This window comes from Micromesistius poutassou (assembly GCF_964030765.1).
Source record: "Micromesistius poutassou genome assembly, chromosome: 21".
NCBI classification, from domain to species: Eukaryota; Metazoa; Chordata; class Actinopteri; order Gadiformes; family Gadidae; genus Micromesistius; species Micromesistius poutassou.
In genome coordinates this window covers 6,370,849-6,383,879 of record NC_140291.1, presented here as the reverse complement: position 1 = coordinate 6,383,879, position 13,031 = coordinate 6,370,849, and the positions used below count along the sequence as shown (strand labels likewise).

The 13,031-nt window shown below is 43.3% G+C and overlaps 2 protein-coding genes and 1 pseudogene across 3 annotated transcripts; all 3 read left to right on the top strand.

Moving 5' to 3' along the window:
• The first annotated feature begins 48 nt into the window (after positions 1-48).
• Positions 49-4,267, top strand: LOC311366792 (aquaporin-8-like; annotated as a pseudogene). The gene is made up of 4 exons (XR_014684226.1): positions 49-849; positions 1,296-1,411; positions 1,747-3,200; positions 3,946-4,267. The product of XR_014684226.1 is annotated as an aquaporin-8-like (transcript).
• Positions 4,268-5,301: 1,034 nt separating this feature from the next.
• Positions 5,302-7,318, top strand: LOC311366870 (aquaporin-8-like; the record flags this gene model as incomplete). Its single annotated transcript, XM_084485643.1, has 5 exons — positions 5,302-5,561; positions 5,923-6,049; positions 6,469-6,683; positions 6,932-7,066; positions 7,185-7,318. The coding sequence occupies 5 exons, from the start codon at positions 5,302-5,304 to the stop codon at positions 7,225-7,227; spliced, it is 780 nt and encodes a 259-aa protein (XP_084341769.1). The 3' UTR covers positions 7,228-7,318.
• A 4,787-nt stretch (positions 7,319-12,105) lies between these two features.
• LOC311367206 (hemoglobin subunit beta-2-like) lies at positions 12,106-12,899 on the top strand. Its single transcript, XM_084486049.1, has 3 exons — positions 12,106-12,264; positions 12,391-12,613; positions 12,728-12,899. The coding sequence occupies exons 1-3, from the start codon at positions 12,173-12,175 to the stop codon at positions 12,854-12,856; spliced, it is 444 nt and encodes a 147-aa protein (XP_084342175.1). The 5' UTR covers positions 12,106-12,172; the 3' UTR covers positions 12,857-12,899.
• Positions 12,900-13,031: the final 132 nt, after the last annotated feature.

Genomic DNA, 13,031 nt, shown 5'->3' with positions numbered 1-13,031 from the left:
CTAATACTTATTATAAGGCATTATATATCAGTTTCTTTCAACTTTATTCAAACTGAAAACTATGCATAGTTTTGTACTAAGGAAAAAGCACATAAACAACATTAAAAGCCCATTTAAACTGGCTGAAATGGGCTGATCCAAATGCACTGCTGCATGGGGGGTATATTATCATCGTTATGGAGTACTTTCTGAGCCTGTTGTTTTGGATGGTGTTCGGTTTAGGGTTTGTTGGTGTTATACTTCACACCAATGGACATAAATTTAGCTTGCTCATGAAAAGATAACACAATCTGTTTACATTATGCATTGGATAGATTATCACATCAAGTGCAATTCATTTTATAGACTCAATCGCATTCCTGGGGGACGGCATCAGACAAACAAAAACAAACCTGAAGAGAAAGCAAGGGGCTGTGCATGGATCCTTTCTCCATCAGACAGACACTCCCACCCGCCCACACACGCACACCATCCTTACGTCACCTCCCCACACCTCATCGCCGCTTCCACTTTCACATACACACACAGCCAGGAGAAACCGGTAAACCCACACAATCTTCCACAGAGCCCACCAGCGATGTTTTCTTCTCTGACTGAGTCCAAGGTAGAGATCTTTAATGTGGCTGATGGGGTCGACGGAGGGGAGAAGGCTCCCGCTCAGAATAGAATACAGGTGGCTTTCGAGCGCCACCTGCAGCCCTGTCTGGCCGAGCTGTTTGGGACCACCCTGTTTGTGTTTGTCGGCTGTGCGTCTGTGATCGGGAACCAGGGGGTGGATGGTGTGGTCCAGCCGGTGCTGGCCCATGGCCTGGCGCTGGGGATGCTCGTCGCTGTCCTTGGGGAGCTCAGGTAGGCGGCAGGTGGTGTTACCCTTTGGGTTTTGTGAATGTTTATCTGGAATGAGGTGAATCCTGTCAGTGTTTAGTTTTGACTATCCATTATATTTGCGATGAATGAGGAAGAGAACGTAATGTTATTGATATGTATCATATCACTGTTATGCTTTCTGTTTATTAAGCCCTCTTGAATTTCTTCACTTAGTTAATTATTAATTTCATTTAACTTTCAAAATTGCAACAAAAAGTAGTAACGTCATGGAGGTTCCAATGCGTAGTAGTGCACGCACAGGCAGCCTAGTGCTTCGGTTCAGTGGTTCAGACGTGTAAACACTCCAGGAAAGTTACTGGATTGAAGTTAGTGAATATAAAGATGACCATGAATAAAGAATCTGCACAGGAATTCTGGTGAAGTTAAATATTCTCCATAATCCACTGTTGCTGGTGTTGCTGTTCCAGTGGTGGTCACTTCAATCCAGCTGTGTCTCTGAGCGTGTACATGTGTGGAGGCATGGAGCCCCCACTGCTCGGCCCATACGTGGTAGTCCAGATGTTGGGGGGGATGATAGGCACCGGTGTGGCCAAGGTAAGAGGCTGAACCGCCTTGTGGTGTACTGTGCATCAATTCATTGATTACATGGATTTACTCGTTTTTAGAGCAATGTCGGGCTTATTGATTAAGATTTGTGTAAAGAGTCACCAGGACTACTCAATTACTTATGAACTTATGAACATTAAACATGGCATTGTGTCAAATGAAAGTAGCAAAAAACAATGACATTATGGATAAATAATATTAGAATTATTATGAACAAAATACTGTTTATGAGGCAAAGGTTACAGGGTTATACAACGTAACACAGAATACATTTTTTTTTTTTGGGCATCTTTCAGTAAAACACAAATAAAGACCCCTCCTCCACGCCCCTCCTCTCCAGGCGGTGTACCCGGCTGCCGTGTTCAACGCTGGGTTTCGGCGGGGCCTTCAGCGCCATTCAACTCACTGCCCAGACAGCCGGGGCCACCGTGGCGGAGATGATGATGACCCTGTTCCTGACCTCGGTGGTGTGCCTGGGGGTCGCCAATGCTCGGACCCGCAGCCAGATGTGCTCCGCTCTGCATCGGCCTCACCGTCAGCGCCTGCGTCCTCGCCGGGTATACTGCCACCGATTGCTGCCACAGACCGGAGCGGATGTTCTTGGTTTGAGTTGTCTGTCTACATGTACAAGTGTGGATTGAAGTGTGTCTCCTCAGTGTTTGCTTAGATAAATGACGTTAAGGAGAAGGTAGGAGCTAGGCTATAATGTGCAAGGATGCCTACAGCAGGTAGTGTGGTGGATAAACCGCATTTAACACTAAAACTTAAATAAGAGCGTTCGAGGAGACCGGAGCAAGAATGACAAAAGACTTTATTTTTACGTAAGTTTTTAAGTAAGAACAAAGCCGAGTTCGTTTGACAAAGAACTGGAGAGCTGGTCACGGGCCGCTCCTTATATATCCCTTTCTGTCCCTCAAGAATGTTGTTACCTATGGATCCCCTGCACACACATGTCTAACCATTCGCAATCTGTTATCTTTCTAGTCTCCCTCCTGGCCTGCATCTTGCCTCACAGGAGTTTTTTGGGAGTGGATCATTGACAGTTTTACGGCATCAATTGGAGTGTCCAGTTGGTCCCTGGCCCTAGACTAACCTCGATTCACCCTGATCCTTGACCTCTATGCCAGTGGGTAAACACAAACAAGTTAATCTACAGGCCTTTTGGCACTCCAGGCCTCAGTTTAAAGGGGAGGGGTGACTTGCCTTCTTAAGCTCTTCTCCACCATTATTATATTTATATAGCATATAGGCCTGATAATAATTATATATTACCATGAAATGTAGAGGTAAATTTCTTCCATGGTAGGCTTCCATACGTTTAGGGTTTTGAACCTCTGAACCTTTTATCTGGGAGGCGAACTTCCTGCCCACATGATGCCCCACGCCTTCTTTGATCGCTGAGTTCAAAAGGAGTTTAAACTGTGGAAAAGAAATAACCAAAGTTCATTGCACGCATGTTATAAATCTACACTACGTCACAAGTGTTGATTATAGCGTGGATGGCCCTGTGATTGGTCAAGGCATCAGGGTCACAATGCTGCTATGGGCCTTATTCCCCGAGCGGGCATCTTGGTTCTAAACACTGGCTGGATGGGGCTGAGGGCCACGAGGTGTAATATTGGCTGTGTGTGTTTCAGGGGGGCCGTGTCCGGGTTCCTGAATGAACCCAGCCCAAGCCTTCGGCCCAGCGGTGGTGGCCAACTATTGGAGCTATCACTGGATCTACTGGGTGGGGCCCATCCATGGGTCACTGTCAGCTTTGTTCGGTGTGTTCTCCTCATTAATATCATCATATCATTGTATTATTAACTTCAGTCTATTGGTTTCTTCCACAGGTTGTTTTCATGTTTAAACACATGTTTGCACTGAATATCACCTACAGGATAGTGAAATGTAACTGTTACCGGTCACACTGTGTGTTTTGTTTCTGTGAAAAAAACAATGATTTCTGCTGCCCACAGTCGATTTTTGGTTCCAAAGTTTGTTTTACATCGAAACACACGGTTGCAGTGAATATATATGGGCTGTATCACCTGGTTGGATATATAAAGTTTACCTGAAATACCTGCATTCTGCATACATCTATAAAGTGCATGCCCGATGCATTTCCATTCCATTCTTATTGGTTAATCTTACTAAATCAATAGCATCGTGCACCTGACGTAAGGGTCCAGTGGTGCAATCTGTCAGCGCGCGGTGCTAAAATAATCTGCGGAGTGATTCCAAGATTGAGGGTTCAAGGCTCACCTGCATCATATAGTATAACGTTTATTCTTACTGTATGGTCGGTGTGCCAGCAATATAATAGAATATGCATTCAATATGGATCAAATGAAGAATACTCTGTGTAAACTGCATGTGCTTCCCTGTTTTTGTGTTTTTTGTATGACCAGATACACAAAACACGAAATATTCGTATTTATTTTATTCTATATTGCTCTTCATATAACTGCATCCTCCAATGAAACGCTACATGCGAGTGATCCATTGACCTACATCTGCCCCATGCAGGCTGTTGTTTGGGGACCAGAGGACGTGTGTCTTACTGAAATAAAACATCTTACGTCAACGGATCACTGGCAGCCCCTCCATGTTGATGTCAGACCAAAACAACCAATAACTTCCAGTCAACTGTTTTCTCAGGAGCAGCTACATAGAAATAAATGTAAATGCCCCTTATGTTTGTCCAATGTATATCATTTTTTTGGATTCAAAACCCATTTATATACCATGTATTTTATGTATTCAGTTGATGATCTTTATATAGGAGTTGTACAATGTGATGAATAGGTAGTAGGGGAATAAAGTTTTGTAGGCCTACTACAAAAAAGTACGCTGCATTGGTGGTGCCTACTTTGATACCGACAATGAACCTTCTAAGGTTGATCAATATCTACAAAGTGTTTCTAAAAGTTGTTTGGGGCAAAGTCCTGAGATGGAAAACCTAGTGTGGTGGTTGATATGGCAGATATACATAGGGTTGTTCTATACAACCCATAATCATAAAATTGTTGCAGCAACAGTCTAACACTTTAAGTGTTGAGGGAGATGAGATACGATTTGGATTTATATGGTTAAATGGCCAGAATGTCATACTGGGTGTTTTGTGTCTTTAACCATGTGTTACTGAGGTAAAAATGCCTAATCTGTCAAGTGGATATTCTATCTAACTAACTTGAGATATATCCAGCTTCCGGATAAAGGCTGCTATGGAATATAGAGTGACGATTGAAAGTTAAAGTGTACTTACATTATGCACATGCATTCTGCCATTTCTATGATGATGATTCAAGATTCAAGTAATTTACCAAATGCAACATAGTGCAGAGGAATAGTTTTTCCATGCATTGATGATAATGATGATGATGATTGTGCTGAAGAGGAATTGTCCTTGTCAGTTCTTTTTGGCTTCTGCTACCCTACTAAGCGACTTTGACTCCTAGAAAAGCGCTATATAAATCAAATTTATTATTATCATTATTATTATTATTATTATTATTATTATACTGTCCCAGTTAATATCATGGTACTGACCTTGAACTCTACATGCACTCACACACACACACACACACACACACACACACACACACACACACAATAAGACGCCTCCTCTTCTCTGGTCAAGGTACCAGTTCAAACATTAGCTCGTCCGTTATTTCACCTAACCGTAATGTTTTACGAGACAATAATCAATCCGGCTGCAGAATCATGCCCCGTCTCGGGTATAAAGTAACTCTGCTTCGTCTGCGCTCCACTCGGTGTTTAACAAGCTGAGTCGAGCTAAACCGCTGAGGTGAACAAGAACATCATCAACGGTCCCCTCAATCTTTACTGATACCCGCACCACCAGCACTAGCACAGTAAGCCATGGGCCTGGAGAAGATGGAGCTGGAGGACACAGAGGCCAGCCTGATGGACAAGGGAAGGGCGGCGGCGATCCCCCGAGTGCCCAACCGCTACGAGAAGATCTTCCAGCCGTGCCTGGCCGAGCTGATAGGCACCATGTTCTTCGTGTTCATCGGCTGCACGTCGGTCATCGAGAACGTGCCGGCGGCCGGGAGGCTGCAGCCCGCTCTGGTGCACGGTCTGGCCGTGGCTATCATGGTGGCCGTCATGGATAACATCAGGTGATTTAACGATTTAATTATTGCTTAATCTCGGAGCCACTGTAGGCCTATGTGTTGCAAGACGTGTTGCAGGTTTCTAAGGTAACTGGATACAAGTGCAGCAAGGGTTCATTTAATGGACTAGAATGGAATGCAATGGAGTTGAGTTGAGTTGAGTTGAGTTGAGTTGAATTTAATTCAATTTAACTGAATTGAATTGAATTTATTTTATTTTATTTTATTTTATTTTATTTTATTTTATTTTATTTTATTTTATTTTATTTATAAAAGATCCGAGTCCTGTTAAGCCATAGATATATGGATCTATCTAACTCCAGTCCTCCTTGTGTCCACTGACATTTCTGTGCTGTATCTCCTCCAGTGGCTCTCACTTCAACCCTCCCTTCACCATTGCCATCTACCTGTGTGGAGGCATGGAGCTGGTGATGGTCGGGCCCTACCTCGCCAGTCAGGTTATTGGAGGAGTACTGGGAGCCGGCATGTCAAAGGTCAGCCTCCAAGCATTTCCAGCATTTCAGACAATGCATATAGGAAGACAATCCATGATATACAAATGTTTGATACAAATACCAGAATATTATTAAATAGAATATAACTGTATTTGTCGCTAGGGGTTATTTGATTTGCCCATACACAGGGCTGGCAAAATCAGTAAAACTGCCATCATAAACATGAAGTGTAGCCTACATAAAAACAATTAAAACACTACTACTAATAATAATAATAATATTTGTTACTACTACTACTAATATTTATGAGAATATTAAAAATTATTATCATTTTTATTTTCATCAGTTCACAATCATCACCCTTCTCTTTGGACAGTAGACAGTAGAGAGACTAACATTGACGTCAAAGGCAGCTCATCCTATGCTCCTCCCATCCTTAACCCCCCGGTGCCTCACAGCTCATGGTCCCTGCCGACCGCTACCTCAACGCCACGGGCGCCGCCTTCGACATCCTGAAGACGGAGGCGCAGCTGCCGGGCGCCATCTTCGGGGAGATGGCCATGACCTGCCTGATCACCATGGTGGTGCTGCTGGTGGCGGTCAACCCCAAGACCAAGACCCCCCTGGCCCCCTTCCTGGTGGGCTGCACCGTCATCATCAACGTCCTGGCCGGGTAACAGAGTCACCACACACAAGTGTATACCTACATGTATATATAGATATAGTTATGTACACATCATATCCGCACACAAAAATGCACACAAAGGTATCTGCTCACATATGCACACATCAGCACACACACACACAGACACACACACGTCTCACCACTAAAATTCATTAATATTCTCTGTATCTTAAATAATCATCCTTCCAAGGCTGTTCACTCACTCATTTCCTCATTCACTCATTGGCTGATCTCAGCGGGGATGTGTCCGGGACCTGCCTGAACCCGGCCAGAGCCTTCGGCCCGGCGGTGATGACCAACTACTGGACCTTCCACTGGGTGTACTGGGTGGGTCCCATCGGGGGCTGCCTCGTCGCTGCGGCACTGCTCAGGTGAGGGGCCAACACGCGAAATATGTCACATTTCATTGAGGATCAGCTTTAAAATAAAACCTAAAGTATAATTTTGAAAAACAACTTAAAACCTTTTTTTTTTTTTTTTTTTACCCAGGCTGATTCTTGGAGATGAGAAGATTAGAGTGATCCTGAAGTGATCCCTCTGAGATATTCGTTTGGTAGTGGTGAGCTGTAGGAGACGATGGTGAAGACCCATTGCTGATGAGATGTCACACTCCACGGTTGTTATGCCATGTCTTGAAGCACCTGTGGTACTAATGTTGTCTGTGTTGTTAGTGTTAGTATTGTTGTTATATTTTCTGTGAATAAACTTAAACTTTTTAACTAAACTACATGTGTTGTCCCATTTGTACCATTTAATATAAACTAGACACCATCAATTTTTAACAAGGTCCTTTAACAAATGGGCATAAAGCCATCAAAAGGACATTTCCCCAGTGTGTGTACAATTGTGCTTTGTGTGAACTTTTGTTGGGAGTCATGATGGACTAGAATATTGTCTTCTTTTGCATATTGTGCAGAGATGAGATGGAATAAATATAAAATGTATACCACTACTACTACTACTACTACTATTACTACTATGATACCACTACTACAACTATGATTACTTCTACTAAAATGTCTACTTCTACCAATATTACTATACTACTTCTACTAAGCTCTCCTCAATGGCCCTCACAGAACAGCTTGTTAATACACACACCCTCACAAGTGTCCTCCTTCTGTAAGTCCCAAAGCCCAAGTGAGGCAGGATAAATGTCCACTCTGTGTGACGTCATGGGCATCCGAGCCCCACCTAGAGTTAATCTTCTGCCCCCATTCACCCCGGCCTTGTCTGTCTGTCTTTATCACATACAAGATGCTCAAGTTTTTAGGGTGTTTAAAGGTGACATTTTCAAAAATCTGCCAATTTCTGACATCACAAGTGGGCGTGTCCACCTAAATGTCTGCTGGATAGATCAGTCTACTAGCCTACCCAGTGGACTGTAGAAAACATTGCTCATCTATCCGCCATACATCTAGGTGTACGCACTCTCACTTGTTATATTGAAAGAGGCAGATTTTCAAAACAGCTTGTAACGGCTAATCACTCACACACCTGGTGGTATAATATGTCACCTTTAAGGTGCACCCATCGGCTGTTTTTCTATGCATATGCTGAGGGCAGTGAACAGTTCAACAAGCAGTCCACTGGGTGAATCAGTTGGCTGACTCACCCAGGGCACACCCATGACTGGGTGCCAACTAAGTGTCTGATGTGGATAATAAACTCTGCAGGGGCACAGGATCAACGGCTGAAAGCAATAAAATAATAAGATCATGCAATTCGGAACACGGACGGACTGGGCTGTAATGTTGTTAGGTAGATTGAAGTTAGCTTGATTGCTTTGGTCTTGGTGCACAGACAGAATCATTTCAACCTGTGTGGTGGCCAGTGGGCATCACTACAAAACATTGAATCAACAACATGGTTATGACACAATACAAGACAACCAACTTTAAAACAAATGTAGGCTATACTGTGAAACGACAATTAATTCCCTGGATTTTTATTTGCTCCAATGATTGCGTTTATCTAAAAAGCCATGTACGAAAGGGCCTTTCCAAGCACGAAGCTGCACGTGTGAAAGGTTAAGATCACCAGTGCTGGTGATCCCAGTAATCCCGCCAGTACCGGAAACAGTGTGTGTGAAGGAGTGCTAACAGTCAAACTTTACGATATACGAAACATACGATATGAAGTTACAGACGATTCAAAATTATATAAATTATTAGTAGGCTATATATTATATACATTATGTATTATAATATTATAATGTCAACCCAAAATGTCAGATAACTTCATTAAAACCAGTAGCCTACTATTAAATAGGCCTACTTCATATTGACTAAGTTAGGTTTTAACTCATTCAATATGCCATATCCCCGGCCCCCCTCCCCCCACACACCTCCCAAAATACTTTTCCAAACCATTGTTGTATAGATTGTGGTATTATAAAAAATTGTCTCCTTAATTTTGTTCCTTCAATCAATCGCGCCAGGACGCGGATATCGGATACATAGCGGATATCAAAGCAGAGCAGCGGACCGGACGCCTGTATGGGCGGGCCGGAGCAGCCTCAGATAACAGCGCGTGGTCCACCGCAGATACCGCTCACGCGGTGGTCAAGAGCTGCGTGACCTTTAATGACCTTAAGGGCACGTCTATTTTATACAGCACCACTCAAACACAAGGCCCATCAAGTGTTTTACCATGGAAGAAATCCCATGTTACAACCATTAAAGGGAATGTAATTTAAACAGAATTAAACTAAAAAATGAGAATTGTCAAATATAACAAAAGGTTTAAATAGGCCGTGCACTTACAAATACTATTCAGGTCTATTTTTTAGCAAAGAAGATGGGTAATACTCAACGTTTCATAATTAGTTTGACAAGAATTAAAAAAATAATTGTAGCTTTTTTGTAGCCTATATGGCATATATGGTGTGTGTGTGTGTGTGTGTGTGTGTGTGTGTGTGTGTGTGTGTGTGTGTGTGTGTGTGTGTGTGTGTATATATATATATATATATATATATATATATATTTATATATATATATATAGGGGAGTCACAAAGAGGGGAGTCACATGGGATACCATATATATATATATATCACCTTATCCCATGTGACTCCCCTCTTCCGCCACCTCCACTGGCTCCCTGTAGTAAGGCCCGCATCAGATTCAAGGTGATGGTACAGGCATACAAGGCGGTCGATGGAACTGCCCCTGCCTACCTCCAAGCCTTGGTCAAACCAGGGATGTCACGAGAACCGATACTTCGGTACCAAGTCGATACCAAAATTCAAAAAACGTGACGGTACTCGTTTTTCTTAGTACCGTAGGTACCGTAGGTACCGAGGATGCAATTCCTCTGGACGTCACGTGGGCAGCATATACACCTACACGGGAACATGGAAGACGGCAGCTGCAGCGAGTGCGACGGCTCCGCCTCGACTCGTCGATAAAAAGAATAACAAGAGTCGTGTCTGGAAGTACTTTGCGTTTGGAACGCTGCGCCGCGCGACTGTTTCAGACGGGACCCGTTTCAATGTTGCGCTTCTAAACACGCATGGTACGACTGCGTTCGGCATCACTTACATGATGTTGTTTTGATTGAAGATCGGCAGGTTGTAGTAGGTGCGGCGGTGAATGTGTGCGTGCGTGTGCGCGTGTGCGTGTGTGTTGCGAGCGTATGCAATTTCAAAGTAAACAAACCAACTCAAAGCCGATGCATGCATCCAAAATTATTCGTTCAAAACCAAATAAACAAATCAAAAACAGCGTTGCTTATTCGCTTCAAATACTTTTTCTTTTCAAAACTTGGTAATTAATACGGCGCGGTACCGAGCGGTTGAAAACAATGTTGGCGTCTCCTGTGGCTGCCTTGTGCACCTGCGTTATATTACTTAATATTAGGTTGGAAGTTATGTTTTAAACCCCGCCATGCACGCAAGTGTAAACGCCAGCCGCATAGCTGCATGACTGCCTGCTTTCAGCGCGTATTATTATTTTTTAATTATTATTACTTGAACGCTACATGCCACTGTTCTTTTTTTGTATTGTTAATAGTGGTTTATTTTTATTCATTACTTGAAGGCTACATGCCAGTGCCACTGTTTTTTGTAATGTTTAAATGTTTTTAATAAATAAAGTACATGGGATTTATTGTTTTGTTTTTGACCGTGGTATCGAATTGGGTATCGAGAATCGTGGAATTTCACTGGTATTGGTATCGACTACTAAATTTCTGGTATCGTGACATCCCTAAACCACACACAAACCCACCTCGATCCCTCCGCTCAAGTCCCTCAGCTGGACATGCAGAAACCATATAGCCTACCATATATATATATACATGGTAGGCTATATGGTTTCTACATTTAGTCAATTTAGTAGCATATTTATTGTGTCAAAGATGAAAATTACATTTTCATGTAATTTTCATTTTCAAGTAGCCTAAATTGAAGAACAGTTGATTGAAGCATTAATATGGCCAGTTCCTGTGGTGTGTGCGTCTGTGTGTGTGTTTGTGTGTGTGTGTGTGTGTGTGTGTGTGTGTGTGTGTGTGTGTGTGTGTGTGTGTGTGTGTCTGTGTGTGTGTTTGTGTGTGTGTGTGTGTGTGTGTGTGTGTGTGTGTGTGTGTGTGTGTGTGTGTGTGTGTGTGTGTGTGTGTGTGTGTGTCTTTGTGTGCGTGCGTATGAATAATACACAAACATGCGTGAGCCTGCATGCGTTAGGCATTATTAATATTTGTTAAAGAAATTACATATTATTTAATATGATATTATTCGATTACATTATTTTAAATTAAGCATGACACATGAAACATATAGAGCCTGCCCTCTGATAAGTGAGGGTGGATCCCTGGCACACCTCCCACCTTTTCTGCCCAAGATTATCAAGCACCTATTAGCAATGCTAATAAAAATATGTGTGCAAAGACAATCCGATCATTTTCTTCTCATTTTGTTTAATATTTAGCAAAATACCAAAAAAATAACAAATCATAATTCTACAAGATAACGGTATTATGGTATTATAATTATAATACATAACATAACTATTATAATTATCATTACAATCATCATGTTAAAATAAAATAAAAATAATAATAATAAAAATCTAACATTACATTTACCAGCTCTCTCCAGTTGTGCTTTAGTGCTTGCTTATGCAGCACTTCTTGTGTATGTCATTTGATTATTTATGGGCCTATATAAAGGCCAGGTAGTGGGTGTGCAGCAGTACCCTCAATCAAAAATCCATATCCATGTATCGTTTGTAGAACTCGGAAATGTATACCAATTTCTCAAACTAACTAACTAAATGTATGGGCCTGCAGAACAGCGAAACGTCCAGAAACTTCGACATCGATGGGTTTATCTGAAGCGTGTCATCTCCAGCCTATTGCAGTTCGTTCCGTGGTTGTGGGCGGGCGGTGGGAACCCCTTAAAAACCGAGGGGGAGAGCGAATGATATGTAGTCCTAAGTCTTATAGGCCTACCTACTGAAGCAACAACAACAAAACAGCAACCATGGTTGAGTGGACTGATGACGAGCGCGTCATCATTAATGACATCTTCGCCAACTTGGACTACGAAGAGATCGGCCGCAAGTCTCTCTGCAGGTATGTACCTGAACCCAAACCCTAACCCTTGTGTCGGTAAGAATGCATTGTGAAACTCAAACTCATCAGTGTTTTGACTCCACTTGGACCACTTGAATTAACCCATCATTCCCCGGTCTCTTGCAGGTGTCTGATCGTGTACCCCTGGACCCAGAGGTACTTCGGTGCCTACGGCAACCTGTACAACGCACAGACCATCCTGGCCAACCCCTTGATCGCCGCCCACGGCACCAAGATTCTGCACGGTCTGGATCGGGCCCTGAAGAACATGGACGACATCAAGAACACCTACGCTGAGCTGTCTCTGCTCCACTCCGACGTGCTGCACGTGGACCCCGACAACTTCAGGGTACGAGCATGCACGAACCACCGCCAGTTATTCTCACCTCACGGTGCTCTGTCGGAGTCTTCTTAACGAACCTAAACCTCACTAAACGTCCTCCTCCCTCCCTCGCATGTGCAGCTGCTGGCCAACTGCATGACTGTCGTCATCGCCGCCAAGATGGGCAACGCCTTCAACGTGGAGACCCAGGCGGCGTGGACGAAGTTCCTGGCTGTCGTCGTCTCCGCTCTGGGCAAACAGTACCACTAAGCTGATATTCAACAAAATGCTGAATAAAAAAATGTACTTCCAACTCGTTGTGTCCTTTGTTACTGCTGTGGGGGGATGAGTCCCATGCAACGGGTCTGTAAGTGGCTGTGGTTCGACACGCTCAGCACTGCCGTTATACGACCCTGGCCGGGCCTATGTCAACTTGGTCCCCACA

What these genes read in the sequence shown, in the direction of transcription:
- LOC311367206 (XM_084486049.1), top strand. Translation starts at nt 12,173, where the DNA reads ATGGTTGAGTGGACTGATGACGAGCGCGTCATCATTAATGACATCTTC. An exon ending in GGCCGCAAGTCTCTCTGCAG is followed by an intron (nt 12,265 to 12,390) that starts GTATGTACCTGA and finishes GGTCTCTTGCAG; the next exon opens with GTGTCTGATCGTGTACCCCT. An exon ending in TGGACCCCGACAACTTCAGG is followed by an intron (nt 12,614 to 12,727) that starts GTACGAGCATGC and finishes TCGCATGTGCAG; the next exon opens with CTGCTGGCCAACTGCATGAC.